The sequence below is a fragment of the Phocoena sinus genome, chromosome 11 (assembly GCF_008692025.1).
Source record: "Phocoena sinus isolate mPhoSin1 chromosome 11, mPhoSin1.pri, whole genome shotgun sequence".
Classification (NCBI taxonomy): domain Eukaryota; kingdom Metazoa; phylum Chordata; class Mammalia; order Artiodactyla; family Phocoenidae; genus Phocoena; species Phocoena sinus.
The window spans coordinates 80,844,163-80,871,088 of record NC_045773.1 but is presented as its reverse complement, the minus strand read 5'-3'; the positions used below and the strand labels follow the sequence as shown (position 1 = coordinate 80,871,088).

The 26,926-nt window shown below is 52.2% G+C and overlaps 2 protein-coding genes across 12 annotated transcripts; both read right to left on the bottom strand.

Annotated features, from left to right (window-relative positions):
* Positions 1–8,316: 8,316 nt before the first annotated feature.
* Positions 8,317–12,674, bottom strand: PSORS1C2 (psoriasis susceptibility 1 candidate 2). The gene is made up of 3 exons (XM_032648180.1): positions 12,455–12,674; positions 10,687–10,806; positions 8,317–10,050 (listed from the first exon to the last, which is right to left on the bottom strand). The coding sequence occupies exons 1-3, from the start codon at positions 12,634–12,636 to the stop codon at positions 9,756–9,758; spliced, it is 597 nt and encodes a 198-aa protein (XP_032504071.1). The 5' UTR covers positions 12,637–12,674; the 3' UTR covers positions 8,317–9,755.
* Positions 12,675–12,865: 191 nt separating this feature from the next.
* Positions 12,866–26,656, bottom strand: CCHCR1 (coiled-coil alpha-helical rod protein 1). 11 transcript variants are annotated; one of them, XM_032648155.1, is made up of 18 exons: positions 26,558–26,656; positions 25,408–25,540; positions 25,116–25,329; positions 23,062–23,365; positions 20,433–20,596; positions 20,181–20,316; positions 19,877–19,987; positions 19,514–19,663; positions 18,949–19,059; positions 18,631–18,737; positions 15,617–15,729; positions 15,403–15,448; positions 15,107–15,243; positions 14,790–14,978; positions 14,591–14,692; positions 13,614–13,765; positions 13,340–13,511; positions 12,866–13,123 (listed from the first exon to the last, which is right to left on the bottom strand). In XM_032648155.1, the coding sequence occupies exons 2-18, from the start codon at positions 25,421–25,423 to the stop codon at positions 13,017–13,019; spliced, it is 2,331 nt and encodes a 776-aa protein (XP_032504046.1). In that variant the 5' UTR covers positions 25,424–25,540; positions 26,558–26,656; the 3' UTR covers positions 12,866–13,016. The 11 variants fall into 11 exon arrangements, 9 of the variants coding, with proteins under 9 accessions (XP_032504046.1, XP_032504047.1, XP_032504049.1 ...); XM_032648156.1 differs by having other exon boundaries at positions 25,408–25,474; positions 26,558–26,643; XM_032648158.1 differs by having other exon boundaries at positions 12,866–13,091; positions 26,558–26,640.
* Positions 26,657–26,926: the final 270 nt, after the last annotated feature.

Below are 26,926 nucleotides of genomic sequence, written 5' to 3'. Positions count from 1 at the left end.
TTTACTTAATTTTAATTCATTTTAATGTAAATAGCCACTTGTGGCTAGTGGCTACCAGCGAATCTAGCCCTTGACCGTCCCCTAGCACCCAAAATGGGAGTGGAAGAGAGAGGGACCATGGGGGCAGTGAGAGAGCAGCCCCTGAAGGGGGTTGATGCAGTAGGGAGGAAAAAAAGAAAACACTGGTTTTATTTTTAAATATTTATTTTTTTATTTGACCGCACCGGGTTTTAGTTGCCGCACGTGGGATCTTCATTGCCGCGTGCGGGATCTTTTAGTTGCGGCATGCAGGCTCTCAGTTGTAGCACGTGGGATCCAGTTCCCTGACCAGGGATGGAACCCGGGCCCCCTGCACTGAGAGCGCAGAGTCTTAACTACTAGACCACCAGGGAAGTCCCCTCACTGGTTTTTAGAATCAGGATGACCTGGGTTCAAGTCCCAGCTAACCTCCCAGCTTTGGGCAACTCACCCAACCTTCCTGAACTTCAATATTCTCATCTGGAAAATGGGAGTATTTTTTTAAAAATACATTTATTTGTTTTCACTTTTTTGGCTGTATTGGGTCTTCATTGCGGTGCGCGGGCTTCTCATTGCGGTGGCTTCTCTCGTTGTGGAACACAGGCTCTAGGCGCGAGGGCCTCAGTAGTTGTGGCGCATGGGCTCAGTTGCTCCGTGGCATGTGGGATCTTCCTAATCCAGGGCTTGAACTCGTGTCCCCTGCATTGGCAGGCGGATTCTTAACCACTGCACCACTAGGGAAGCCCCCGGGAGTATTTTAAATATGTCTACCTTGCAGGGTTTCTGCGAGGATCGAATAGGAAATTATCAGAAAGATTAGATGGGACAAGGGTGTGGCCCTCTTGGCACAGGCTCTTGGCAGGTGGAGTCTGCACGTCCTGTCTGTGTCATCCACTGGGGGATGGCAACTAAGATGGGCTCACGCACAGCCCCAGGCCCTCTCTCCCGAGACTCCAGCCCAGCTGACCTGGAGGAGTCTCCTCTCCACTCCCCTCCGCCCCCTACAGAGCAGCAGACACACATGCACACAAGGATGCAATTTAAAATGATGACGCTCCTTCTGAAAGTCAACTCCTCCCTAGAGTCTCAGGCCTGGCTGGCTCCATCTCCAGCGGGGAGGGAGGGAGGGGGCCCTGGGAGCCGGAGGGGCGTGGCCAAGAGAAGAGGAGCCTTGAGGGTGGACAGAAAAGGAGGAATGGCTTGTGCTCTGCTCTGTGGGGAATTCTTCTCCAGCATAAACAGAGGTGGCAACATTTGTCCTGTTTTCTCCTTTCACTCCTCCCAGCCTGGGCTGGGACGGCCGGGGCTGAAGGAGGCACAGTCTCTCTGGGCCTCTCACCAAATCTCCAGCCACACACACCACGCAAGGGTGTGGCCACGTTCCTCCTCCTGACCGCTGCCCTCCTGCCCACCCCTTCCACCCGTCCCCACCCACGTCCGCCCCATTCCTCCACTGCCTGCCCACACGTGGGCCCTCTGAGCCCCTCTCCTCCGCTCTCCCTGTTTCTTCCTGAAATCTGCCCTGATGTGTCTTACTCTGCTGTGTCCCTGGGTCTCACCCTCTCTCAGCTCAGGCCATGAAAATCTGAAGCTAATGGGGCCCGGGGAGCAGGAAAGGGCATTGGCTGAGAGACCGCCCAGACCAGGGCGCCTGGGGATGCTCACCAGTTAGACGAGGCCCACGGTGGCACAGGTGGGTCTGCTGTGTTCTCCAGCCCCAGGGCTACCCCTCACCCCGCCAGCGAGTGCCCTGCCCAGTGGGAGGACTGAGTGGGAGAACGTGGGAGGCCCAGTAAACCCCACCAGACAAGGCCAAGCTTAAAGCATGTGCCTCCCATACCTGTCCCTGCCCCATATCTGAAGAAGGTGGGCTGCATCCCCTCCAAGCCACCCTGGGCTGCTCTGTGCTGTCGCGTTCTGCACGGGGCACGGGTTCAAGGTACACGGTCCTAAACTGCAACAAGAAGGAAGATGAGGGCTTCCCTGGTGGCGCAGTGGTTGAGAGCCTGCCTGCCGATGCAGGGGACATGGGTTCGTGCCCCAGTCCAGGAAGATCCCACATGCCGCGGAGCGGCTGGGCCCGTGAGCCACAATTGCTGAGCCTGAGTGTCTGCAGCCCGTGCTCCGCAACAAGAGAGGCCATGACAGTGAGAGGTCCGTGCACCGTGATGAAGAGTGGCCCCCGCTAGCCACAGCTAGAGAAAGCCCTCGCACAGAAACGAAGACGCAACACAGCCAAAAAAAAAAAAAAAAAGAGTGTTTGATCTAGCCGGGCAGTGGTGGCAGGCACGTGAACTGGGCTCTGACACAGAGCCACCCACCTGTGCTCTCTCGTGGGCCTGTCTGTCCTGCCCTCATTCCTCGTGAGTGACTGTCCCCTTGAGCCACTCTTCTCTCCCCAGATGAGCTCTTTCCTCTGAGGGATACAGCACACTTCCATTAACAAATGGCAGAGCTCACGTGGCCACGAAGAGGAAGTATGGGGATTTCCCCCTGGACAAAGCATTCATCTGATGCTGGGGTGGGGTAGGCAGTGCTGTGTAAAAAAATTGCCTAAGTGACTCTTTCAGGGACTCTCACCCAGCATAACGTGTGACCCCTGGCTGAGAACTGCTGCTCTGGGGGGGGCAGTCTCCACCCCATCAAAATACATCTACTCCCTCAAAATATATTCCACGGTGTGGTCCATACTCAGCTACACCCTTCCTGCTTCTCCCCCTCAGCTCCCTGGTCCATCACTCTCTCCTCTAGGACTGACCTCCTGGAACTTGACCTGGTGAGCATCTACTTTTGCTCTTCCCGGCCCTGTTCTCACCCTCTTAGCAACCCCGCTTGCATCCTCCAAGGGACCCGGGTACCACAGCAGGGACATGGGAGTGAAGATCGGGGTCAGAGCAAGGAGCACCCTCAGCCAGTGAATCCCGTAGAGGAAACACTTGACAGGCAGGGGCTCTGCCCACCAGGCTATGTGTCCCCCCAGCCCTCGTTCTTTTGTTCTTTTCCCTTCCTCCCCCTGCCCTCCTGTAAGCAGCAGGGAGTCAGCTGAGGGACGGTCATGCTGCTAGAGTCCAAGACTTCATAGCTCTGCTTAAGCCACATCTGATTTGGCCACCAGCCCTCCTGTCTTGTGAGGAGGTGAATATAGAGGCTGTGATTAGCTCTCAGAGTAACAATAATATTTTTCCTCTTCTCTGTTTTGTGGAGCGAGCGTTAGGGAAACCAGCACTCCTTGTCAGCTCATTACACTCAGCTATTAAATAGTCATTCTTTCCACTGTTGCTATTCATGCATTTTATTGCAGAATTAGAGACCCAGCTCCCTCCTGATCCGGCAGGAAAGGGTGAAAACGGGGACTGAGGCAGAGTCTGAATGTGCTTTCGGGAGAGGCTGGAAGGACTTGTCCCAGGAGGGACTTCTAGGCAGGCTGTGGCCCTCACTGTTTCCGGGGGTGGGATCTGCAGGGACCCATCCTCTCTCCTTCTCCCGGACTGTCCGAATCCCTCTGGCTGAGAGCTCCTCGTGGGCAGGGAGCTTCTCTCACCCCACAGTGTGCCCCTGGTGCCTGATGCATCACCCACACACACAGGTAACACACCAGTAAACACAGAATCCTATTGGAGAGGCGGGCGTCCCACGTCCAGCTCTGTTCTCTGGGGCCCCAGGACTAGAACCAGAGAAGGACAGACTCCTCCTCGACAGTGTGTAACAGTCAGCTCGTCATAAATATCAGCACGTGTGGGATTTATCTTGATTCTCTCAATGCTCCTACGAGACAGAAATTATTATTTATCCTTTGGAGCTGCAGACACAAGTTCCGGGCGTTAAGATGATGCCCACTACCAGTAGCTGGGGACTTTACCTGGTATCCTGATGCTGTAGGCTACACATAGCTAGCTTTTCCTCTTCTCCCTGGATCGTTGCATGACCTGGCTCAGTCTCTCATTTCTTTCAGTCCTTGTGACTTGCCATCTTCTCAGAAGCCCTCTCTGACCTTCCTATTTAAAATTGTAGCCCTCCAGCCCCACACTCATGGACCATATCATTCGCTATGTCCTTCCTCTTGCCTTCTTTTTCTTCATAGCTCTTATCAGGACGTGATAGCCTATTACATAAAACCTGTATGCATCTGCTTGTTGTTCACTTCCCCCACTGGAAGGTAAGCCTCGGGAGGGTGGGGCCCTCCTGTCTGACTCACCGCTGTTTCCACAGCTTTAGTGCTGCGTGGCTCATGGAGGGAACTCAGTTAATAATGAGAGAAAGAATAGATAATGAATGGACCACTTGGGCAAGCAGCCTGGCCTGAATTTTCCTGAGGGCCCCAGCGCCTGCCTCATTTCACCTCATGTGCCTGACTCACCTTAGAGGAGTCACCTTGGCGACTAAGAGGGCATTAGTGGGACCTGATGGAGGCCGGGCGAGTGATGATGTTAGCGGCACAAGGACTCTGGAGGGAAACGCCTTGGAGGAGTCTATGCTGCCCTCTGGTGGTATGTCGTGGAACACCACAGACGAAGAACTGAGACTGTCAACCTTGCGTGGGAATTTAGAGATTATTAAGGAAATCCCCTAAATTCACATCCCAGGGCCACGCAGAGATCAGATGGCAGAGTAGGAACAACGAATTGGGTCACAATCCGATGGCTTCACCACTACACCATCCTGTCTGTCCCCATCACAGTTGAGATTACGCCGCAAAAGAGAAGGGTATCAGCTGGAAAAACCTTCGGAGAGAGGTTTGGTTTAATTCGACAAGTTATTTGAGCCAGTGCTAGACACTTGGTGGGCAGTTAATTAAAGATTAGAGGGAGAAAATGTACAGTAAGAGAGCTTAAGTTTATACCAAAGCAAGTCTTTGGTCAGATGAGTTTGAAACATGAAATTGGCAGAGGAGTTAGCACGGGTGTGCCCCTCCCTAATTTAACTTTTATCACATTTTATTGTCATGATTTATTAATACATATTTGTTTCCTCTCTAGACACAGAGCTCCTCGAGGGCAGGGAGGACTGAAACTTCTCCCTAAGACTGTCAGCATCACCTAGCACCCCACACAGTAGATGCTCAATAAATGACCATTATATGGGTAAATAGATAAACAAATGAGTCGTTTGGAGTTTCCCTGCCTAGAGATCTTCAAAGGAGAGCAGATAACCAACTCTTCTGTCTAGTCGAAAGACATTATTCGTCTGCCCAAAGGCTGAGGGCTGTGCCCAATGCTTTCTCAAGGTAACTCAGCTTCTATAATTAGATTATACCAAGATACAAGTTCAAGGTTCTTTTCTCTTATTGGCTAAGCATTTATTGACTACTGGCCATGTCCAAGGTACTGAGCCATTGTTCTCTAAATCTATTAGAGATCCTATTCTATTATTTAATTGTATGACTCCATGTTGACATAAAATGCAATAGTGTCCCCACCGCAGTCACTCGTAGGTGAGGTCAGTCAAGGCAGATGGGGAAGAATCAGCATTGTCTAATCTAAGTGGATAAGCTGGCACAGTGGGTTCCCCTGTGTTAATATTCCATACCATCCAGTCCCACTCAGCCTCCTCCCAGCTAATAAACACAGCATTTTTAGGTTCCAATATCTGCTGCCTATTAATTGGTATTAAAATCTCCAACTACTTTTTTTTTTTTTTTTTTTGCGGTACGCGGGCCTCTCACTGTTGTGGCCTCTCCCATTGCGGAGCACAGGCTCCGGACGCGCAGGCTCAGCGGCCATGGCTCATGGGTCCAGCCGCTCCGCGGCATGTGGGATCTTCCCGGACCGGGGCACGAACCCATGTCCCCTGCATCGGCAGGCGGACTCTCAACCACTGCGCCACCAGGGAAGCCCTCCAATTACTTCTTGCTTTCCCTTCCCTCTCCCACTCATCTACCTGTTGTGTCAAACTTGGAAGAGTTGGTTTGGAACTTACATCCAGTTTTGACTTTGGCACTTGTGTTGTCTTGGAAAGTGAGTTACCTCTGTCAACAGTAGTTTCCTCATCTGTAAAATGGGGTTAATAATTTGCTTTATTGAACACCTTGTGGGCCAAGTACTAGGAGAGAAGTAAGGCATACAAAGACAGACAAGGCACAATCCCTGCCCTCAAGAAGCTCATACTTTACAAAGGGAGAAAGACATGGAAACCAATATAATGTGGAAATGATGCAAAGAGCCTGAGATCCTTTCCTGGGTTACATCAGGGACTCAGTTCTTTCCCTCACTTTCTCTCTCCTTTAAGAATGTTTTTCTCTTTCCATTCCCAACAAACTCCATTGCACTGGCTTGAGAATTTGCTGAGGGAGGGCCAGTTTGAGGAATCCAGACTTCCTTCTTCCCTTCTATCCCATACCTCCCTGCCACAGTACACCAGACAGGTTATGTGTGCCTCCCCACAAAGAACACAGTTCTATCCAAGGAGAAAAATTTTCAGATATGAGCTCCTGAGCCAGGCACCAAGACCTTCTCTAATTCCCCCCAACCTACTTGTTCCACAACATTTCTTTCTTCTCCAGGCTATAATCTCTTCACTCTGGGAGTTCCCTGATGGCCTAGTGGTTAGGATTCCGGGTTTTCACTGCCACAGCCTGGGTTCAATCCCTGGTTGAGGAACTGAGATCCCACAAGCATTATGATGAGGCCCAAAATATACATATTTATATACTTATACATTTATATAGATTTATATAGGTATATAGAGATCTCCTTCACTCTAAACATTTTGATCTACTCTCTGTTGCCCAAACTCACCATTCATTAATGAATTCAGCCATTCATAAAACATGTATGTGATGGTTAATTTTATGTGTCAATTTGACTGGGCTAAAGAATGCCCAGAGACCTGGTGAAACCTTACATTCAGGTGTGCCTGTGAGGGTGTTTCTGGAAGAGATTAGCATTTGAATCGGTAGACAGTGTTAAGAAGATCGCCCTCACCAATGTGGGTGGGCACCATCCAATCTGTGAGGGCTGAACAGAACAAAAAGGTGGAGGAAGGGCAAATCTGCTCTCTGTTTGAGCTGGGACACCCAGCTTCTCCTGTCCTTGGACATCGGCTCTCCTGGCTCTTGGTCTTTGGACCCAGACTGGGATTTACCTCATCAGCCCTCTGATTCTTGGGCCTTTGCACTCATACTGGGACTTAAAACCATCAGCTCCCGTGGTTCTCAGGCCTTCGGACTGGGATTAAATTGCTCCACTGGTTTTCCTGATTCTCCAGTTTGCAGACGGCAGATCGTGGACATCCTCAGCCAATTCGTGTAATAAATCTCCATGTATATTCTATTGGTTTTGTTTCTGTGGAGAACCACAATACAACATATTCAGTGTCCATGGAGGCCCAGGCACTGTACTCCGTGTCAGATTTACACAGATGAATAAAGAGATGGGATAATGTAATTAAAATCAGGACAGGCCTCAGTTCAGATCCCAGTTTTGCCATTTTTCTCCGTATGACCTTGCGTGAGTCACTGTACCTCTCCAGGCCTTTGTTTCTCTCCTCTGAGAAACAGTGATAACAATAGGGTTATTGTGCAAATTAAGTGAGAGCTTAATCTCTATGCCTTGGGCAAGAGTACCCCTATGCACATGCGCAGTAAAAAGCAGCTGCAAGGGTTTATAGCAAACCGTTCGTTGTGTCTTAGGTTGGATGTTCCAGAAGCAGATCCTGAGACAAAAATTCAAGTAAAAGGGATTTATTAAAAAGTTATAAGGGTGGGGAGGAGGGAAAGGGAGCGGGGAAGTGGGACCAGGAAGGGCTCCCCTGGCCTAATTTTAAGCTTCCTGAGAATGGGAACTGTATATTTTTATTCGTTATATTCCCCCGTGGCACCTGACATTGCAGGACATATTGAGGGTACGAGATAATGATTGAATGAATGAGTGAATCTAGTCCACTTTGAGGCCTATTAAATTACAGGCTCACACCTACAATTCGCACCTGTTCTAAGATTATTTCCAAACTCTAAACTTAGGGGGCTTTTTGTTTTATTTCGTTATTTTTTTTTTCAAACCGGTCACATATAGGTTTTGATGGGAGTTAACCATGTAAGCAAACTGGGTCCTACAGCGGTGGATTTTAAGGTCAGGGAACCGTCATTTCTTTTAGGCCCTCTTCAACCCCACCCGGGCCAGCCACTTGATTGACATCGGGCCATTGGGATCTCTGGGCTCCTGCCCTTCCAACTTTCCGGCTCAAATACACCCTTAAAGAATTGGGGGAAACTATGTACCCCTTACACATTTTAAAGTCAACAACTAACATTTTTAATCTTCAGTTTAAATACTGCAAAGGGTACACTTTCTGGGAAATTGTAAATACTTATATATATAGAAAGTCACATCACTCTTTTAAATGTAGCAGATGGAATATAACACCATAGCCCTTTCATGTTCATTAACACCCTTTTAATAAGTGAACAAGTCCATTAGCCAGTCAGCAAATTTACCTCATTTATTTTTCTTTTTGGTTCCTTTTTCCATTTCATTTTCCCTATAGAGTTTGGTCCTAATGAAATATTGTTTGCATTGTATCACCTTTTTTTGTATTTTAGTGTCTTTTTGGAAAGTCTTTTATTGTATATCTCTATAACGAAAATATGTACATATCAATAAATTGGAATTTATTTCCTGTGACCATAAGACTATTTTAAAAACCATTATTCTGCCCTGGGTTTATAATTACAATTATTAAAAGATGCAATCGATCAAAACTACAAATATTGACAATGATTAAAAAGAAAAGTAAACTTCTACTAAAAATTCATCTCTTCATGAGATGGAAAGGGCTGATTTTTATTTTCCATTGACTTCATTTGGTAGCTCCAGGAAGAGCACCCAGGTTCAGTTCAGGGTGGGCGAGAGAGCTCGGCCTTCCTCTGTCTAGTGAGAGAAGGGTCACTTGTTAATGGAGGCATGTGGAAAAGGAGAACACAGTTCTCAGGCAGATTCATTTTGGGAAGGGACACATATGCTTCTGGAAATTGATCCCCTTACAACTTAGTCCTGCCCACGTCCCCCTGGGAGAGTTTTCATGTTCAGCCAGAGGTATGCAAACCATAAGCTATTAAAGACTTAACTTGGTTTCTCATTCTCCAAAATAGGGACCCCAGAATGGGAGAATTGTGGGTCTGAATGTCCTTGTAACTCTGAGAGTTGCATTTCCAACCCTCCACTGGCTGAGTTCCACATCCCTATGCATATGGGCAAGACAGGAACTCAGATGACGTCCAGATCTCTGTAGGTCCATGGCTGTTATGAGGGCGTCTGAATGTTCAAAGTCCTGCTCATTGGCAAAGACGCAGCCTAGAGTCAAAATTAGAAAACATGGTTTTTTGTTTTTCCATTTCATGGAAGCACCATGGTCTCCTGGTAGTTCCCAGCTGGCGGCCACCACATAGCAGCAGGGAACACAGTGCTGCCAGCCCTGCCCGGAGAGTCCCCGGGGTGGGGAAGAGGCGGTGGGAGGGGAGAGGACTGGAGGTGAGGTAGGGGTGTTCACTTTGGCTGTCAGAGGAAAAAGAAGGGGGAGGTGGGGGCTAAATACCGATCTCAAGAGGCAACAGAAAATATTGAGAACAACACCTTCCGGGTTCAGAATAAAACAGAAGGAATGAGGAAAGGAATTAAGGAGTTAGGCTAAATTGGGGAGAATTCAAGGGAAATCAGAAGGGTAGAGATGGGCTTGAGGGCAGAGGCCCAGGATGCCTCTGGGGGATCCATTGTCTGTACTCCTCCTGAGATCCGTGGCCCACCTTAGAGGCAGGTGGGCCAGGGGTTTTCTGGAGGCTGGGGTCCTGCTGGCCAGGGGTCATCAGGCCGGGGAGGTTGAGGGGGATCAGTTCTAGGGGGTACAGGAGGCCAGACTCCAGATTCAGGCAGGTCTCTCCAGGGACGACTGGGGCCTAGAGGTGGAAGGTCCTCAAAGAGAGGGGGTACCCCTGGCCAGGGGTCACCAGGGATTAGGGGGCCCTGAGGCAATGTTGGGGGCCCTCCTCCTCTGAGGGCTCTGTGGATGAGGGAGATGGATGGTCTTCGCTGCCTGAGATGCCTGTAGAGGAGGAAGGAGAAAGATAAGAGGTTGTGAGGATCCCCCCTCTCCCCATAGCTACAGACCTAGGGAGCATCACCTCTCTGCGATGGACCACAGCCTGAGCTGATCCCACAAACAAAACTCAGAAGTAACTCTCACACATTCACAAAATACCAAAGTGATCTTAAAATGACATGAAACGCCGTCCTGAACTACTGACTGGACCAAATTTAAACTGACAGGATCCCCTGCTCCCCCCACATAAGCTCCATCCAACCCTGGTTGGGACACCCCACTGGCAGGGCCGCTATATGTGTCTGCAGTCCCAAATCTGTCTACACCCTGGCACCGCGTGGCACCCAGACCCCATCTCTACGATGACCTCCACGCCCTTAACACGGACCTCAGCTCTGATGAATACTCACCCCACACCTGAATGCTGATCTAAATCGCCACATGGAGCTACACCCAAACCAGCAAAACATTTATTCTGCGCTAAAATGCACCTTCCCGCATCACCTCCATCCCCTTAACTCTTCCCCTTATGTGAATTCCCAGGATCTCCCTATCCCTATGCATCCATCTCACCCTTGCCTCATCTTTACCGTCCCCCATCACCCCAAATCACACTCCGGGCCTCTATTCCCAGCTCACCTCCGGCAAAACAGGCAAAGGACCAGGATCCCCAGGAGCTTCCAGTTGAGCATCTTGCCTGTCTCCTGGCCCCCAAAGTCAGGGGTTGGCTGAGTCTGGGAGCTTGGGAACCCCAAGAGGCTTTATAGGGGAGGAGGGGGAAGAGGAGGCCAATCTCTGGGGAGGGACCGGCCCAGTCACACAAGGAATCACATCCGAACCTAACTGGTCAAACCCATTTGGAAGGCCGTGGCTAATTTGTAACCTCTGATGGTGGTGTCCCTCACTTTAGTCCCCCAGCTCAGGACCCAGCCACCCAAGCTTTATCGATGACCCAGACCTTGGTCACCCCACCATTGTTTTCATGTCCTCCTTCATACACACCCTGCAGCAAACCCTAACAACAGGGACTTCTACCTCTAGTCCCTCAAGGTCATTGGAAGCCAAGGAATGGGAGCAAACCACGCGTGGGGAAGCAGTGTAATTACAGGGGCTGGGAGGCAGGATGCCGGGCAGGGGGTGGGCAATTGGGGGGAGGACAGGGGGTGTTCCCTTGAACAGCTGGGACACAGCTAGAACGTTCTCAGCTAGTACACCAAGACTCCCCCACCCATCCCAGTGTGAACCCTCTCCTTGGGGCTCAGCCCTTCCCGGAACTTCCACTTCCCAGCATATGCCTTCTCCAGGCGTGGAGGGGGCCTCCCAAGCAGTGACATCTGAGAATTTCATCCAGAAGCCATCTGGGGTGACTGCAGGTGAAGGAGACAGTACGAGGACATCCTGATTCCTTCTCCCCACCCCAGGGCTGGTTCCATCAGTCACACCCAGAGGCTCGGGAAGAAGTTGTCTCAGCTCCCCCTGGCATCTCAGCCTCTTTCTCCTCCCTCTGGAATCCTCCTCACTGCCCCTTGAGCCCCTCTCCGTGTCCTTGGTGTGAACTCTGTGCCCACCCCTTCTCTCCCCTCCTCCTTCAGTTGTCAGTCTGTCTGGTCTGAGTCGTTCAGAGATCCCCCTAGAACTTTTCCTCAGCAAGGACTCCTCTGCCTGGACGTCTCACGAGCCTCTCAGAAGTAACGTGTCCAAACTCACTTCCTCCCCGGGTTGTCCCCCACCGGGTCTGCTCCCCCGCAGTAAGGGACACCACTGTCCCTCGTGGCTCACTTTTGAGGACTTCATTCCTCTCTCTCCTCATCCCGAGGCCACACCCCAAACCCATCCTCCACAGCCAGCCAACAGATCTCTTAAAAATGTAAGTCAAGGGCTTCCCTGGTGGCGCAGCGGTTGAGAGTCCGCCTGCCAATGCGGGGGACACGGGTTCGTGCCCCGGTCCGGGAAGATCCCACATGCCGCGGAGCGGCTGGGCCCGTGAGCCATGGCTGCTGAGCCTGCGCGTCCGGAGCCTGTGCTCCGCAGTGGGAGGGGCCACAACAGTGAGAGGCCCGCGTACCGCAAAAAAAAAATGTAAGTCGAATCGTGTGGCTGTCCCCAGCTTTAAAAGTACTCTAAGGACTTTAGAGAGTAAAATCCAAGCTCCACCAGGCCTGGCCTCTCCCTGCAGCATCCTCCCTCGGGCTCCCTCCAGCCTCCACGTCTGCCCAGCCTGTGGCCGCCCTCATGCTCCTCCCAGGGGACTGCGCAGCCTGCGCCTCACCTCACCCCGGCCTCAGCACCACATCCCTCCGGAGAGAGGCCTTGCCTGTCCCCCCATCTAATGCTGCCCCTCCCCACACAGCCAGTTTCTACCACATCACTGTCATTTCTTTTTTCTCTTCATATTCACAGCACTTACTGTTGTTTGAAACGGCTCATTTGTTCATGTAAGTACTTGCCCATCGTCTGTCTCTCCCACCGGACTGTAAGTGCCACGGGAGCAGGGACCCGCCCGTCAAGTCCACCACAGTGGCCCCCGGGGCACGATGCTGCCTGGATCTGTGATTCCTGTCGAACATGTAAATGTTTTATCTGCTTCATTCCTGGCACTGATCACCTTCCAGAGGTAGTGTTAAAACAAAAGTTGAGAATAAAAAGAAACCTGGAGCTTCTCCAAAAACTTCCTGGGCAGCCGAGGAAAGGGGTTTCGAAAAAGGAATCATCTAGAGAAAGAGCTGTGTGGGGGACCACTTCTCACACTTCTCGGACAAGAGAGGCTGCAGGGAGAAAATTTCCTTATATTCCCAGAGAGAACTGTCCAAACAATGGCTCCTACTGCAGTCATCTTTATTGAGCCACGGGAGAATTCACAACATCTTGGCGGCTGTCCCCGAGGGCAGCTGGATGGGAAGGGGGCTGGGCTGGACGCCCTCCCCAACCCACTCCTCCTCCATCCTCATCCCTTCGGTCCTCGCAGCTGCTCAGAGGCAGACAGAAGAGGTCTGGTTGTCTCCTTCACAAATAGCTTCCTCTTTGGAAATGGCTTCACTCAGGCCCTGCAAGTCATCGAGCAGGACAGAAAGGGATCCTGGGAAAGAAGACCCCAAGGGACAGAAGGTGGACAAGAGAAGGCTGTCACAGTCACGCCGCAGGATGTGAGGGTTATGAGGGAGAAGGCTCCTGGTCCAAGGCGGGCGTGAATAAGAGAGGCTGTGGGCCCCCAGGGGTCACAGAGAACAAGGCTCATGCATTGCAGAGTGCCTGGAGGAGAGATGCCTGAAGTCCCCCGCCATCTGTCCCTTACCTTTGATGGACTCCTTGGTGCATAGGGCCGCTGCCGGAGGTGCAGACGCTGAAGACTCTGAGGCCCTGAGGCTGGACTCCACAGGTAACCCCTTATCCGACGGGGAAGGAAGAACTGCCAACAGTCGCTGCTGCTTGTAACGGGAGAGGAGACCCTCTTGCTGCAAGGTGGCCTGGGAAGGAGAGGGTTAAACGCCACCAAGCCCGGGCAGAGTCCCCTCCCCTTTCCACAGCTCTGCTCCCTGAGAAGAGCCCCTTCTCGGCCTCCCTCCTACCAGCATGAGGTTCTTGTCTCTCTCCAGCTCCTTCAGGCGCTGGGTCAGCCGCTGTCCCTCCTCCTTTCGGGCCTCATCCTGCAGGCGCCGCAGCTCCTGGTTCCGCTCCTTTTCCCGGGTGGCTTTGCGCTGGATCTGGCGCAGGGAGACCACTACGGGAAAGCCAGGCCACAGAGGGGACGGGTGTTGGGCAGCCTAGAGGCCATGAGGCACCGTGAAAACAAGGCTGGAAGGATGGGCAGGAACACTGGGTCCCAGCTCTGTGACTCAGGTGAGCCACTGACACTTTATGGCTTTCAGTCTTCCGTACAGAGGGGAGTCTGATGCTCTAGGATCCTATGAATCTGCGAACCCAAAGTACCTCCCCCATCACTGAAGCTTCTCAGAGTCCTGCAGGGGGAATCTGAATAGGGACTGGATATCAGATTTTGTGCAATCCATGTTCATTTTCTTAAAGTGTGACAATGGTATTGAGGTTACATAGGAAAATATCCTATTTGTGGGAGATGCAGCTGAACAGTCAGGATGTGTGCAACCTACTTTCAATAATTCCCCCCCAAACGTTTATATATCAATATGTGTATATATACAGATAGATGGGAAATGTGACCAAAGGTTATGAACCGCTGCCCCTAACCAGAGAAGGCATATGAGCACCCATTACCTGATTCTTTTAACTTGGCTAGGTGTCTGAAATGTTTCCCAATAAAAAGTTGGGGGTAATCGTTGCTATGAGATGTCAGACTGCCTTTGCAGAGGGGGGTGACTGGGAGGGGCTGCAGGGGACCCAGGGCTGGTCAAGTGCTGTTGTTTGAGCTGGCTGTATAGGGGTGTTTACCACCTGAGAATTCATCTTCCTTGATAACTTCATGACTCGCACACTTCAAAAAGGCTTTAAAAATAAAGTTTTTAAAATAACCTCATGCCTCAACACTTCCTTCTTCCTGAAAAGCCACGTCCACCCCAGCCAATCTCACCGGCCTTGGTGTGTTCCCTGCGAGCCTCGTTCAGTCTCCTTTCTGATTCTGAGAGCTGCTCCCGCAGTCGAGTCTCCACTTCGGCCACCTTCTCCTGCAGCGCTGGGGTGGAGGTGCACGTGGGGTGTCAGGCGAGCCTTGGTTCATGGTTCCCACCCCCACCCCCACCACGGGTCTGCCCACGCCCCCTCCTGCACACCTTGCCCGTAGACCTCCTGCTGCTGGGTCAGCTCCTGCCGGAGACTGGCAGCCTCCGCCGTGCTCTCCTGCTGGCCCTGGCGAGCCGCCTCCAGCTGCAGCCCCAAACTGGCCAGGGACTCCTGGGTGCGCTGCAGCTCCCGTTCCAGCTGCTGGGCCACTTCGCTCAGCTTCTGCCGCTCCGCCTCCCCTGGGAAGACGTGGTGCCCGCTCAGGCTTCTCCGTACCCTAGACCCCAGCTCTTCCCTCTTCCTCTTCATCCCCCAGACTCAGACTTTGGCCCCGGCTCAAGCTCGGTGACTTGAGGACCAGGTGTACCTTGCTCCCGGGCCCGGCCCACCTCCTGCTGGATGATGTGGGCACTCAGCTGCAGTTCTGCGTCCAGACGGTTCCGTTCCTCCCGCAGCTGCTCCAACTCCAGGCTCATATCTGTGGCCGGTGGGGGTTGGGGGCAGCTGAGACAGGGAAGGGAAACAGAGATGGGGGGAATCACCCAGCTGCCTGACCCCTAAGCCCCCATCCTTCCTCCATCCTCGCTTTTTTGGGTCCCAGCAACCAACACCTTAAAGCCCCACTCCTGCCCCTGATCCACCTCAAAGTGGCCCAAACTTCACCTCTCCTGGCGCAGCTGAGCAAGGGCCAGTTTTCGAGCCATCAGGCCTGGGGAAGAAAAGGCAGAGAGCAACAGAGAGGTGAGTTTGTGGAGGAGAAGAGGGAAAATGGGAGATGCCTGGACTGGTAAGGAGGAGGCAGGAGGGTGGGTGTAGGATGAGAGAGCTGGTGGGGCAGCAGGAAGGGCAGGACGCATCTGGAAGTTGCCCTACCCACCCCGAATGGTGTGGACCTTGCGGATGGCATAGCTGACTCGGCTGCTGAGGCCGGGCAGCCGGGCTGCGGCCCGCTTCACCTCCGCCACAGCGCCCTGGAGCCAGGTCTCAAAGCTGGAGAAGACACACAAAGTCATGACCCTTCAACCCCATCTTATTTCCAAAAGGACTTGATCCCCTCTATCCTGTATTGCTATGTACGTGGGGAAAGCAGGGAAGGGGAAATCAGAGCAAGGGCAAGAGAAGCTGAAGCCAAGAGTAGGGGCCCCAATTCTGTGCCCTGCCAGTCGTGAAAGAAAACTGAGAGCTTAAGCCCCTTAGTGATTGTCAAATAAAAATGATGCAGTTGCTCATAAAAAAAAAGCACAGCTAGGGACTTCCCTGGAGGTCCAGTGGTTAAGTCTCCGTACTTCCACTGCAGGGGGTGTGGGTTTGATCCCTGGTTGTGGAACTAAGATCCCGCATGCTGTGTGGCCCAGACAAAAAAAAAAAAAAAAAAGGCGCAGCTATTTCTGGTCCCAAAACCTACATAAGCTTCTCATTTGCGTCCTTGCAATCAGTGTCTTTAAAAACAACCCTACGGTAAAAACAGTAATCAGGTTCATGGGGTCACACCTTATCTGGACTCAGATGCCATCACAAAGTAAAGGGTTCAGTAACATTGATTCTATGGGGCTAAAACAAGTGCCCTAAAGCAGGCTTATCTCTAGCTGATGTAGGCTTTTGCACCTCAGGCCTCCAGGTGCGTCTCCAGGTTTGGGGAGTCTCCTGCCGCCATATGCCACGTTTGGGGTGTATGAACTTATGTGCATTCTGCTATGGAACAAAGCCCGTAGCTTCCATCAGTTTGCCCCAAGAAGGCATTAAATGACTGTACACCTTTTCAAGCAATGTGCTAAGCTTATTTCTCACGGTCTGCCTTTTGATCACTATTAGGTATCAGAGATCAAAGTTATCCTCTCTAACAAGTCCCTGATACCAACAAAGGCCGGGTCCACATGCTTTATCAGCTGGCTGTGCCCAAAGCAGGATCCACGTGGCTCATGGAAGTTGAGAAGTCTAAACGGGTCCCCTGGGAGGAGGGCCTACGCAGCACCCAGGGGGAAAACAAGCGGACGACAAAGGCCGAAGGCTGTATCCCTAGCAGCACAGCAGAGATCACTTTTATCTGAAAACTGTTTGAGCGGGTGCTTCCAACACCTACTGTAGCTCTCATGAAAGCCTTTTCCTGACAGGATCTCCAAGACACCAAGAGACTAACAAACCTGGCAACAATCCGAGCTTGGGTTGTTTTAGGCCACGTGGACTTTTTGGCAATAAATCATTAGCAAGGACCATTTCAGTAATGTCCTGGTATCAAAGTAAAACCCTGTCCACACTGTATCTTTCTGTCTTCCTGGAGGTAGGAGGCACATGCAATGGATTGAATCTGGGCAGTAGTTCATCATAACTAGTCTCTCTAATGCCATGCATGCTTGAAATTTTTCATGAAATTTTTTTTTTTGGTTAAATTAGTCCTCAAGGTACAAATCCAACAGAAAGGGATGGTAGGCAAGGACCCACCCTGCATCACAATTTTTCTAAGCCAAAACTGTTGCGTGATCCATCTAGAAGAGCCTCATGGTAAAAGTGAACGTTTACAGAACGCAGACAATAAGCCAGGCGCTGTGCTGAGAGCTCTCCTCAGGCCGCCTCTGTGTCCCCATGTTCAAAGCCGAGGAGGGATTGTTACCTGTGCAAAGAAACCTGTGCTTCTCCTTAGAGGTCTTTCTAAAGGTTATCTAACAATAGCTGTGAAGGAAACACCTAGGAAGTTGGTATGAGAGACAGGCTTGCAATTGATTAAAAAGGAAACTGGCAGGGAGGGGGAAGGGTAAGCTGGGATGAAGTGAGAGAGTGGCATGGACTTATATATACTACCAAATGTAAAATAGATAGCTAGTGGGAAGCAGCCGCATAGCACAGGGAGATAAGCTTCATAAGCTTCGTGCTTTGTGACCACCTAGAGGGGTGGGATAGGGAGGGTGGGAGGGAGACACAAGAGGGAAGAGATATGGGGATATATGTATATGTATAGCTGATTCACTGTGTTATATAGCAGAAACTAACACACCATTGTAAAGCAATTATACTCCAAAAAAGATGTTAAAAAAATAAACAACTAAATAAATAAATAAAGGGGGGGAAGGAAACTGCAATAAAGCGAGTCACACGAACTTTCTGGGTTCCCAGTGCATATAAAAGTTACGTTTATGCTATACTGTAGTCCATTAAGTGTGCAATAGCATTACGTCTGAAAAAACAACTAAACATTTAAAAATAGCATTAATTTTAAAACAATGCTGTTGGATAAAAAAATGGCACCAATAGACTTGCTCGACACAGAGTTGCCACAAACCTTCGATTTGTAGCAGCATCTGTGAAGTTAATAAAGCAAAGTACAATAAAAAGAGGTATACCTGTGGGTGTTCGGCTTTAAAAAAAATAGATTAAATTTTTTTCAACTCAACAGGGCATGCCTGCAAAATTTGAAAGAAAGAAAGAGAGAGAGAGGGAGGGAGGGAGGGAGAGAGAGAGAAAGAGAAAGAAAGAAAGAAAGGAAGGAAGGAAGGAAGGAAGGAAGGATGAACGAACGGGAAAGAGAGAAAGGAGGGAAGAAAGAAAGATCAAGTGTCCACATTCCCCATCCTCGAACAGTTCTGAAGGTGGAGACCCTCCTAGGTGCTCTATTTAACTCAAGCCATTACTAACTGCAAGAGGAAGTTAGTAATACCTCATCTCCAGCCAAACACGCAGTGGGTGGGAGTCATAACAAGTGACCCTGCTGTGAATATGGAGGGGGGTTGCCCCAGGAAAAAACAAACACAAAGATTTTACAGGGCTACATACCTCCAGCCCTGCATCCTCCACACGGCCAGCTTTCTAGCCCCTCTTGCCTGAGGCTCTTAAACTCCAAGATGCCCAGGAAGCTGTCGAAGCAGAAATGCTACTCCACCCACCCTGCAGCCCAGATACCTGCTGACAGCGTTGGCCACAAGCTTCAGCTGCTCTTCCGCTGTGGCTGTCTGCTGCTGCTCCCGGCGCCGGGCCTCCTGAGTGCGGCTCAGCTCCGTCTGCAGGGCCTAGGAAGGATATGGTAAAGATGGTCCCCTGAGGACTTCCCTGGCGGTCCAGTGGTTAAGACTGCTCGCTTCCACTGCAGGGGGCACGGGTTTGGTCCCTGGTTCGGGGAATTAAGATCCCACATGCCACGTGGTACAGCCAAAACAAAAGTGTCCCCCTCCCTGGGGTTTCCCTGCCCTCCCTCAGCCTCTGCCCGTCTCAGACACTGACCTTGGCACCCATCCGCTCTACCTCCACCTCTGCAGCTTTGTCCTGCAGGGAACGCTGCAGGATGGCCTGCTCCTGGCACTGGGTTTTGACTCCTTCCTGGAGCTCGGCCACCTGGGGGAGGAGAGGAGGCAGGTCTAGAGCCAAAGCTGTAGGGGAGGCGCTGGGAAGGAAGGGGCAGGTGCAGGGGGGGTTCTCTGAAAGAAGGCCACACATGGAGACAGTAAGCCCGGGTTCCTAAGAATGGAGTCTGGGTCCAGGTTTCCTTCCAGAAGCATGTTCCCCGTGCCCACACCTTAAGGAACTACCCTGTGACCAACCCACCAGGACCCGTGGCCAGCCTCTGCCCGTGGCACCCACCCATCCTTGGACACTGTCACCTTCTGGAGGAGGCCGGCCCACCTCACAAAATGTAAGCCTCATGAGAGCAGGTCCTTGTCAGCCTTTGCTCAGGGCTGTGCTGCCAGTATGTGGGAACCACCCAAGTATGTGGTGAATAAATGCCACCCCTCCTGTAAGGAGCAGAGAGCTGGGGGAGAGCATGGGGAGAAGGAGGGTGCCAGGCGACCTGTCCCTTCAGCTGCTCCACGCAGTCTCTGTGCTCCAGCTCCTGGGCCTTCAGCTGCACCATAAGGGCAAACACCTTCTCCCGCCAGCGCTTCAGTAGGGACTGGCACTTCTTGGTGAACTCGGGCTCCAGGCAGTCTGAAGGCTGAACCTGAGGGTGGAGGAAGTGGGGACAGTGTGGGCTCCTGGGGGTGCAGAGGAAGGAGGTGGGTTTTATTTCTTCTGTCCTGCCCAGGCATCAGGAGCCAGAGCAAGAAGAGGCGTTCAGGGGAAGAAAGACGCGGGCAGGTTCTAGGAGCGGCACCCCAACCCCTCCCATGCACAGGGGGCACCCGGGGGTGAGGGGCCTGGGCCAGGGGCCTACCCTCCGGGCCAGCTCCTCCTCCTGCATGCAGAGGACGTGCGTGAGGCTCTGCACGCGCACCCGCAGCAGCTCCGTGGTGGTGCGCAGGCTGGCCCGGTCCTCCCGCAGGTGCTTCGGGTGGGGTCGGGGGAGAGAGAGAGGACCGCTACCTCTTGCCGGGTCTCCCAGTGGCCCTCGGGCGGCGGCCAGTCTGTGTGCCCCTTGACAGCACTGCCTTCTCTCCCGGGGACTGTGCTCTTCTCCAGGGCCCCCTCGCCCAGGACCTGAGCCCTCACGTCCCACCCCATGCCCAGCACTCTCTCACCTGCACGGTTTCTAGAAGCTCCTGTCGCTCTGATTCCCACATCTGACTGTGGACCTCGGGAGGGACCTGCTCCCCCACGTACCTCCTTAGGTTCTCAACCAAGGTCACCTGAGCCTCCAAATCCTCTTGGGTCTTGCTAGGGTTGGGGTGGGAACAGGGTAGCCATCGGGGGGCACCCTGGAGACCCAGCCCACCCACCAACCCACCGAATGCCAGACCAACTGCCCTTCGGTCGCCCACCCGCCCACTCACCTCAGCTGCTTCCGCAGCAGCTCGGCCTCCCTCTGGGCCGCAGCCAGCTCTTCGGCTTCTCCCGACCTCCTGGTCTCCAGACTACTCAGAGACTTCTCCAGGCCCCCAGCTTTGCTAGTCAAACTGGAAAGAGCCTCCCGGTGAGCCTGTGTCAGGGAGGAGAGCTGTGGGGAGAAGGGAGGGCTCAGCAGGGGCCAGCTCGCCCACCCCTGGACTTTCCAAATCCGCCCTCTGCTTTGGCCCTGCCCTTCACTCCCACTTTCTGTGACCTTGGGCAAGCACCCAAGAAATCGCCCAACTGTGCACAGCAAAACGGAGGCCATCCTTGGTGCTTCACTCCCCATCACCCTCCAACCCGCCAGCAGTTCCTGTCAGGTCTCCCACCAAAACATTGTCACTTCTCTCCACATCCAGTGCCACCAACCTGAGGCAACCCACCCTCATCTCTGGCCTGGACACCGGCAACCATCTCCTGACCGGTCTTAGAAGCCTCCAGTGGCTTACCACAGCGTTCAGACCGGCTTCTTCCCTGGGCCTGTGAAACCTGTCGTGTCTTGGCCTCTGCCTGCTTCTCTGAGCTCTGTCCTGTTTCTCCCACTGCCCGCTCTGCTCCAGCCACAGTGCTCTCCCACCGTCCCCCCAACAAGTCTGCTCTTTCCCACCTCAGAGTCTACCTGGAGGCTTGGCTTCCCCCAGCTCCTCAGATCTCAGTGATGCCGCCTCGTGGGGAAGGCCTCCCCAGACCGCTAATCCCTAGCCAGCACCTGTGCTGTCCTATCGCCTGTTCGTGCCCTTCCTGCACTTCTTATCATTATGAAATGATCCTGCTTCTGCACGTGCTTACTGTCTGCTTCCCCCCATCCAGAAGGAAGCCCTAGGAAGGCAGGGAGCTTGTCCTTTTCTCACAGCACCACCAACAGTGGTTAAGGGTGTCAGATACGCTGAAAGAGTCACGGTTCGGCTGGTGAAGGAAGGGAAGTGGCTGCGCTCACTTCCGGTCTGCCCGCCTCTAGCCCTATCTCTATACCATAGTCACTGTGAGCTTTTTGAACACGAATCACAAAACTGGTCCTTTTACATATAAAATATAAATCTGATCATGTCATTTCCCTGTTAAAACCTTTCAGCGGTTACCCATTGCTCTTGAGGTAAAGTATAAAGTTGAACAGGCCCAAGGCCTCACACTCCACCCCAACACCCAGAGCCCCTCTCGTCGCCTGCACTCAGGCCCCTCTGGCCTCCTCCCGTTCACATCTACTTGCAGCCAAGTGTCACACCAGCCCCCATCACCTCCCCACATGCCTGCCCACCAGCCAACACCTATTTATTTATTTATTTATTTATAGCTGCATTGGGTCTTCGTTGCCGTGTACGGGTCCCCTCCAGCTGCGGCCAGCGGGGGCCACTCCTCGCCACCGCACACGGGCCTCTCATTGCGGGGGCCCCTCCCACTGCAGAGCATGGGCTCTAGGCACATGGGCCTCAGCAGTTGTGGCTCGCGGGCTCCAGAGCGAAGGCTCAGTAGCTGTGGCGCATGGGCCCAGCTGCTCCGCGGCATGTGGGATCCTCCCAGGCCAGGGCTCAAACCCATGTCCCCTGCACTGGCAGACGGACTCCCAACCACTGCGGCACCGCCAATTCCTATTTAACACAAATGTCAGCTTCTTATCATTAAGCATCTTTCATGAAACTAATGGCTCTTTATATTTTTCTTTGAATGATCTCCTCTGTCCATTTTCTGCCTTAACTGCTGTCTTTCTCTTCTTGATTTCTAGGCACACGTTATATAGTAGGGATATTAGCTTTTTCTTGTGATATGACCTGGAAATATTCTTCTATAGTTTATCACCCTTTAATTTTACTTTTATTTTGTCATTCCTAAGTTTGGTATTATAAAGTCAATATATCAATCTTTTCTTTAATGGCTCTGGATTTTGATTCACAGGTAGAAAGGTTTCCCCATTCCCAGGTTATAAAGGAATTCACCCATATTTTCTTCCAATATCTTTATGGTTTCATTTCCTAACACGTCGACTGGTTAGGGTGGCCTTCCCAAACCCCCAGACCAGTCAGGGCTCCTTTGTCCTTCTCCTTCATGGCTCTTTTCCCAATTGCAATTAATTAATTAGAATTAAATTACGCATTGAATGTGTGTATCCCCCACTAGGCTGTCAGCTCCACCCACAAGGGCAGACAGTTGTCTGATTTGCTCACCCCAGTGTCCAGGCTCTTGTCTCAGGGATGGCAAAGAGTAAGCACGGATAAATGCTTGCTGACTGCATAATCGCCCCTTCCCAGTCCACCTTAGGACCCCACTCCCACCTCCCTCACTCTCCCTCCCACAGTGTTCCCAGATGAACTGGGTACCTGGAGTAAAGTAGAAAGACAAACTACTTCCTACTGGGAGAGGAAGGAGGGCTTCAAGTGGTGGGAGGTCTCCTGAGTCCTGGCGGAAACGGGCAATCTGAATAAGACCAACACATCCAAGTTCTCCCTCTTTCCAGGTCACCTGTTTCTTTCACCTTCAGCAAACATCTCATCACCCTTTTCTGCAATGCCTGCTCTTTGCTGGGGAGCTCCTGCCCAGCTCACCACTGTGCAGCTGAACCCTTACCAGGCCCACATTCACCTGCTCTTGGTGCAGCCTCCGAACGTCCTCCAGCTCCCGCTGGCTCCCTTCTTCCAGGTTCTTCCGGACAACCTCGGCCCCAGCCAGGGCAGCACGCAGGCCCTCGGCCTCAGCGCGGCCAGCCTTCTCTGCCCGTGCCAGTGCCTCCAGCTCCATGGCCTGGGCCTCCAGCCTCATCTTCTGCTGCAGCGAGGTCTCCCGCAGCACCCGGACCTCCTCCTCGAGCCGCCGCAGCTCTCGCAGCTGCCGAGAGATCAGCTCAGCCTGCTGGCTCAGGGCCTGCGACCCCGCCAGCTCCACGGACCTTCAAAGACAGATTAGCACAGGTGAGACCTGTCTCTGGTGCTGGGAGGGTGGCCAAGGCATAAGTGGAGACAGGAGGAGGAGAGGATCCCTCTGCTCCCATATGGGGAGATGGCAGGGGATGAAGCTGGGCCATGGGGATCTCTGCACTTCCGTCACCATCATCATTGACAACAGTCCTACTAAGCATATCTGGGCCCACAGGACCTAAAGGCTGAGTTCATGGAACATGGCCTCTCTCGAGGACAATATACAGGCAGATGTGTTCAACATCAGATGTGCACATCGTTAGGCCACACATTCTGAACTGGAGAAGCTGGAAGGACACTCAGAGATTTCTGAATGCGGATTTAAGGGCAAGGAAAAGTTTCATGGAGGTGGAAAGAGAGGTCATGGCAACGAGTATCAATATGGTGAGTCAGGCACTAGTTAAAATCATTTACTGAGTGTTAGGTACACCACATGAGAAGTCTGAGAGTGCAGTACCTCAGTAAATTACATAGTCCCAACCGTTGGAGAGCACGGTCTCCTGGCGTCACATAAAGTTGAAACCAGCTTATAACATGGCTCTCGACACAGCTCCCTCACTGAGGCCCAGAACCACAGCATTTTCTTTTTTTTAATTTTTTTTGGCCGCACCATGCAGCTTGCAGGATCTTAGCTCCCTGACCAGGGGCTGAACCTGTGCCCTTGGCAGTGAAAGCAGAGTCCTAACCACTGGACCGCCAGGGAATTCCCCAACACCTTTTTTAAGTGGCAGAGATCTGTAGCCTAGAGAAATGAGGTGACTGGCCAAAGGACCCCTAGCTGGTAGCCAAATTAGTCACAAAGAGTCTCTGTCTCCTGACACTCACTCCAATGCTCCCCTTTCATCATTATGCTCCTTTCCCCTTGATGGGGTCCAAGGTAGACTCACATGCAATCCACTCAAGAACAAAATGGCAGGATGATGTTCCAGTACATTTGGGAAAAGACACACATGAAACAACAAGAATAAGAACTTTCACAGACAACAAATTGACAGATGGCATGGTCAGCTCCGTCAGAATGAATCTATACTACCACAGCACACGGTCTGTACTCCCAGCCCATACTTCTTCAGCCTGCCTTATACTACACTTAATACAATCAGCTGTGGGTCAACCTATCTCTTCCTTTAGGATTTAAAATTCTTTGATAGGGGCTTCCCTAGTGGCGCAGTGGTTAAGCATCCACCTGCTAAGGCTGGGGACACGGGTTCGAGCCCTGAGCCAGGAAGATCCCACATGCCACGGAGCAACTAAGCCCGTGTGCCACAACTACTGAGCCTGCGCTCTAGAGCCCACGAGCCACAACTACTGAGCCTGCACACCTACAGCCCGTGCTCCGCAAGAGAAGCCACTGCAATGAGAAGCCCACACACCGTGACGAAGAGTAGCCCCCACTCACTGCAACTAGAGAAAGCCTGTGCGCAACAACAAAGGCCAACACAGCCAAAAACAAAATAAATAAATAAGATAAATTCGTTAAAAAAAATTATCAAAAATAAAATAAAATTCCTTGATATCAGGATCTCTCTTATTTATTTTTGTTATCCTTGTCCCTAGCATCTAGCACACTGCTATTATTTATGCATTGTAGGCAACAACAACTGCTTATATAAAAATGAATAAATTATGGAACTAAGGGCTGAAATAGGGTAAGGAATCTATTTCAGGGAAGAAGCGCCACTGGCAAGCAAGCCCAAGAAAATAGCAACATTAGATCTGTACCTGCCTCTCCACCCTCGCTCCTGCCCTTTGCCAGAAACTTCCTGTCCCCACATGGTCACTTGAGGTCTCTGGTTATCTGGCCGCCTCTCTAAGACATCTTGATGGGCTGGGGGCTGAACCAGGGGAATGTCTGAGACCCACGTGGGAGCCATTCTTGGCAGAGTTGGAAGGGGCCGAACTTGGAAGTGGGATGGGGGAATCAGCCCAGTGGAACCTGAAGAATCATAAGGACAAAGATGGTCAGTTTCCCAGGGAGACATAATCACCAGCCCCCTTGCCAGGTCCCACTGACCTGAAGGTCGAAACATTTCCACATTATTTGAAGTCTCTAGAGTCTGTGTCCAGCCATCTATGCTCCCCTGGACAATAGGAGAAACAAGGACACTCCAATTCAATTTTCAGGCCACCTTCCAAAGAGAGAGCCCCTACAACAACAAAGTCATAATCCTTAAATAACAGCCAGGTCCATCTGACTCTTAGCTCCTCTTATCCTACTTCCTAAAAGAAGTAGGAAATACCCGAAGATCACTTGCTTGTCTCAATCTGGTTCCTGATAGGACTGTGGCAACAGCCATGAGATGGAGAGAATTTACTGAGACAGGATGAGAGACGCTCTGGTTTTACTCATACTTTTAGAATTCTGGGCAGTGCCTTTACCATCCTCCTTAAGTTTCTACAGTCTCTGCCTTCCCTGGATGGAGGTGAAAAAGGACGTATGCAGTACAGAGGCTGTGAGCCCAATCTCCAGAGGTCTCTCCATGGCTCACCAAGGCCTTGGGGAAGCCCATCCAGACACCACCAAGCCATGACTCCTGGGTCCTTCCCTATCAAAGCGCTGGCCCAATGCCTGGCCCCTGATGAATGTGGCCACATGTAGGGCAGGACGCCTACCCAGGACCCCTGGGGAATCCAGGTGGCCTAGACCCCTTGGCAGAAAAGCCAGCTTCCTGACGTCGCATCCAAACCCTTCCAGCAACCTTCCTCTCAGTTCCTCTCTACTGCCTCCTCAGCTTCCATCCCTGTCGCCCACCCACCTCTCCAGAGTCCTAGAGCAGAGAGAGGGGTCTTTAAGATCTCCCCACCCTGCCACCCGAATTCATCTATTTTTCCCCCAATCTGGGATTCCTATCCCTCCCTACAACCTAATTTGCTTTTATCCTGAAGAAATTATTCTGGCCCCTCACTCTCATCTCCCAATAGCCTGCTCTCCCTTCCTCCTCTCCCCCAGATATGAGTCTTCGCCCTGCTGGACGCTGAGCTCTAAGGCTGTTCGGCCCACCTCATTTGTTCCTTTACCCTGCCCTTGCACCCCTCCACCCTATGGATCCCTGAACCCACCCCCGTACCCCCTCTCAGCCCCTTCCCGTCCCCAACCGACTCTTCCCGAATGCCCCCACCCGGCGCGAGAGACCCCCTCAGCCCTTTGGCCACACCCCCTATACCTAGCTCCCGGGCGCGGCCTCGGCCCCTGACAGCGCCTGCGCAAAGCGGGCAGGTTGGCGGGACGCTCTAAAACCTACAAGGCTACCACCCCGGAAGGAGGAGAAGAGGTGCACGCAGGCGCAGTAGTGTCTAAAGCCTGGCCCAATTAAGGCGTTGGGGGCACCTCCGAGCCCTGGCAGCTCCGCCCAACTCCGGGAACCCGGGAAAACTTGTGAACTAATCAGAAAAAGCGGAAGGCGGGAGATCGGGGACCCTCCCAGCTCGTCGCCCAATGGAAAGGAGGAGGGCAAACGAAATGGCTAATAAGAAACGGCACGGGGGGCGGGCTCGCTCGGCGGGAGGTTCGGACCCGGGAATTCCGAAGGCGG

Bases quoted from the DNA above. Each gene is read 5' to 3' on its own strand.
- PSORS1C2 (XM_032648180.1), bottom strand. From the start codon at position 12,636: ATGAAGCAGATAAAACATTTACATGTTCGACAGGAATCACAGATCCAG. The intron at 10,807-12,454 runs GTAAGTGCTGTG...TCCCCTATAAAG, and splicing joins ATGAGCCGTTTCAAACAACA to CCTCTTGGGGTTCCCAAGCT. The intron at 10,051-10,686 runs GTGAGCTGGGAA...CCTCCTCTACAG, and splicing joins CTTTGCCTGTTTTGCCGGAG to GCATCTCAGGCAGCGAAGAC.
- CCHCR1 (XM_032648164.1), bottom strand. From the start codon at position 25,988: ATGTGGCCACATTCATCAGGGGCCAGGCATTGGGCCAGCGCTTTGATA. The intron at 25,330-25,407 runs GTCAGTGGGACC...ATGATTCTTCAG, and splicing joins GGAAATGTTTCGACCTTCAG to GTTCCACTGGGCTGATTCCC. The intron at 20,317-20,432 runs GTGAGTGGGCGG...CCCCAACCCTAG, and splicing joins CTGCTGCGGAAGCAGCTGAG to CAAGACCCAAGAGGATTTGG.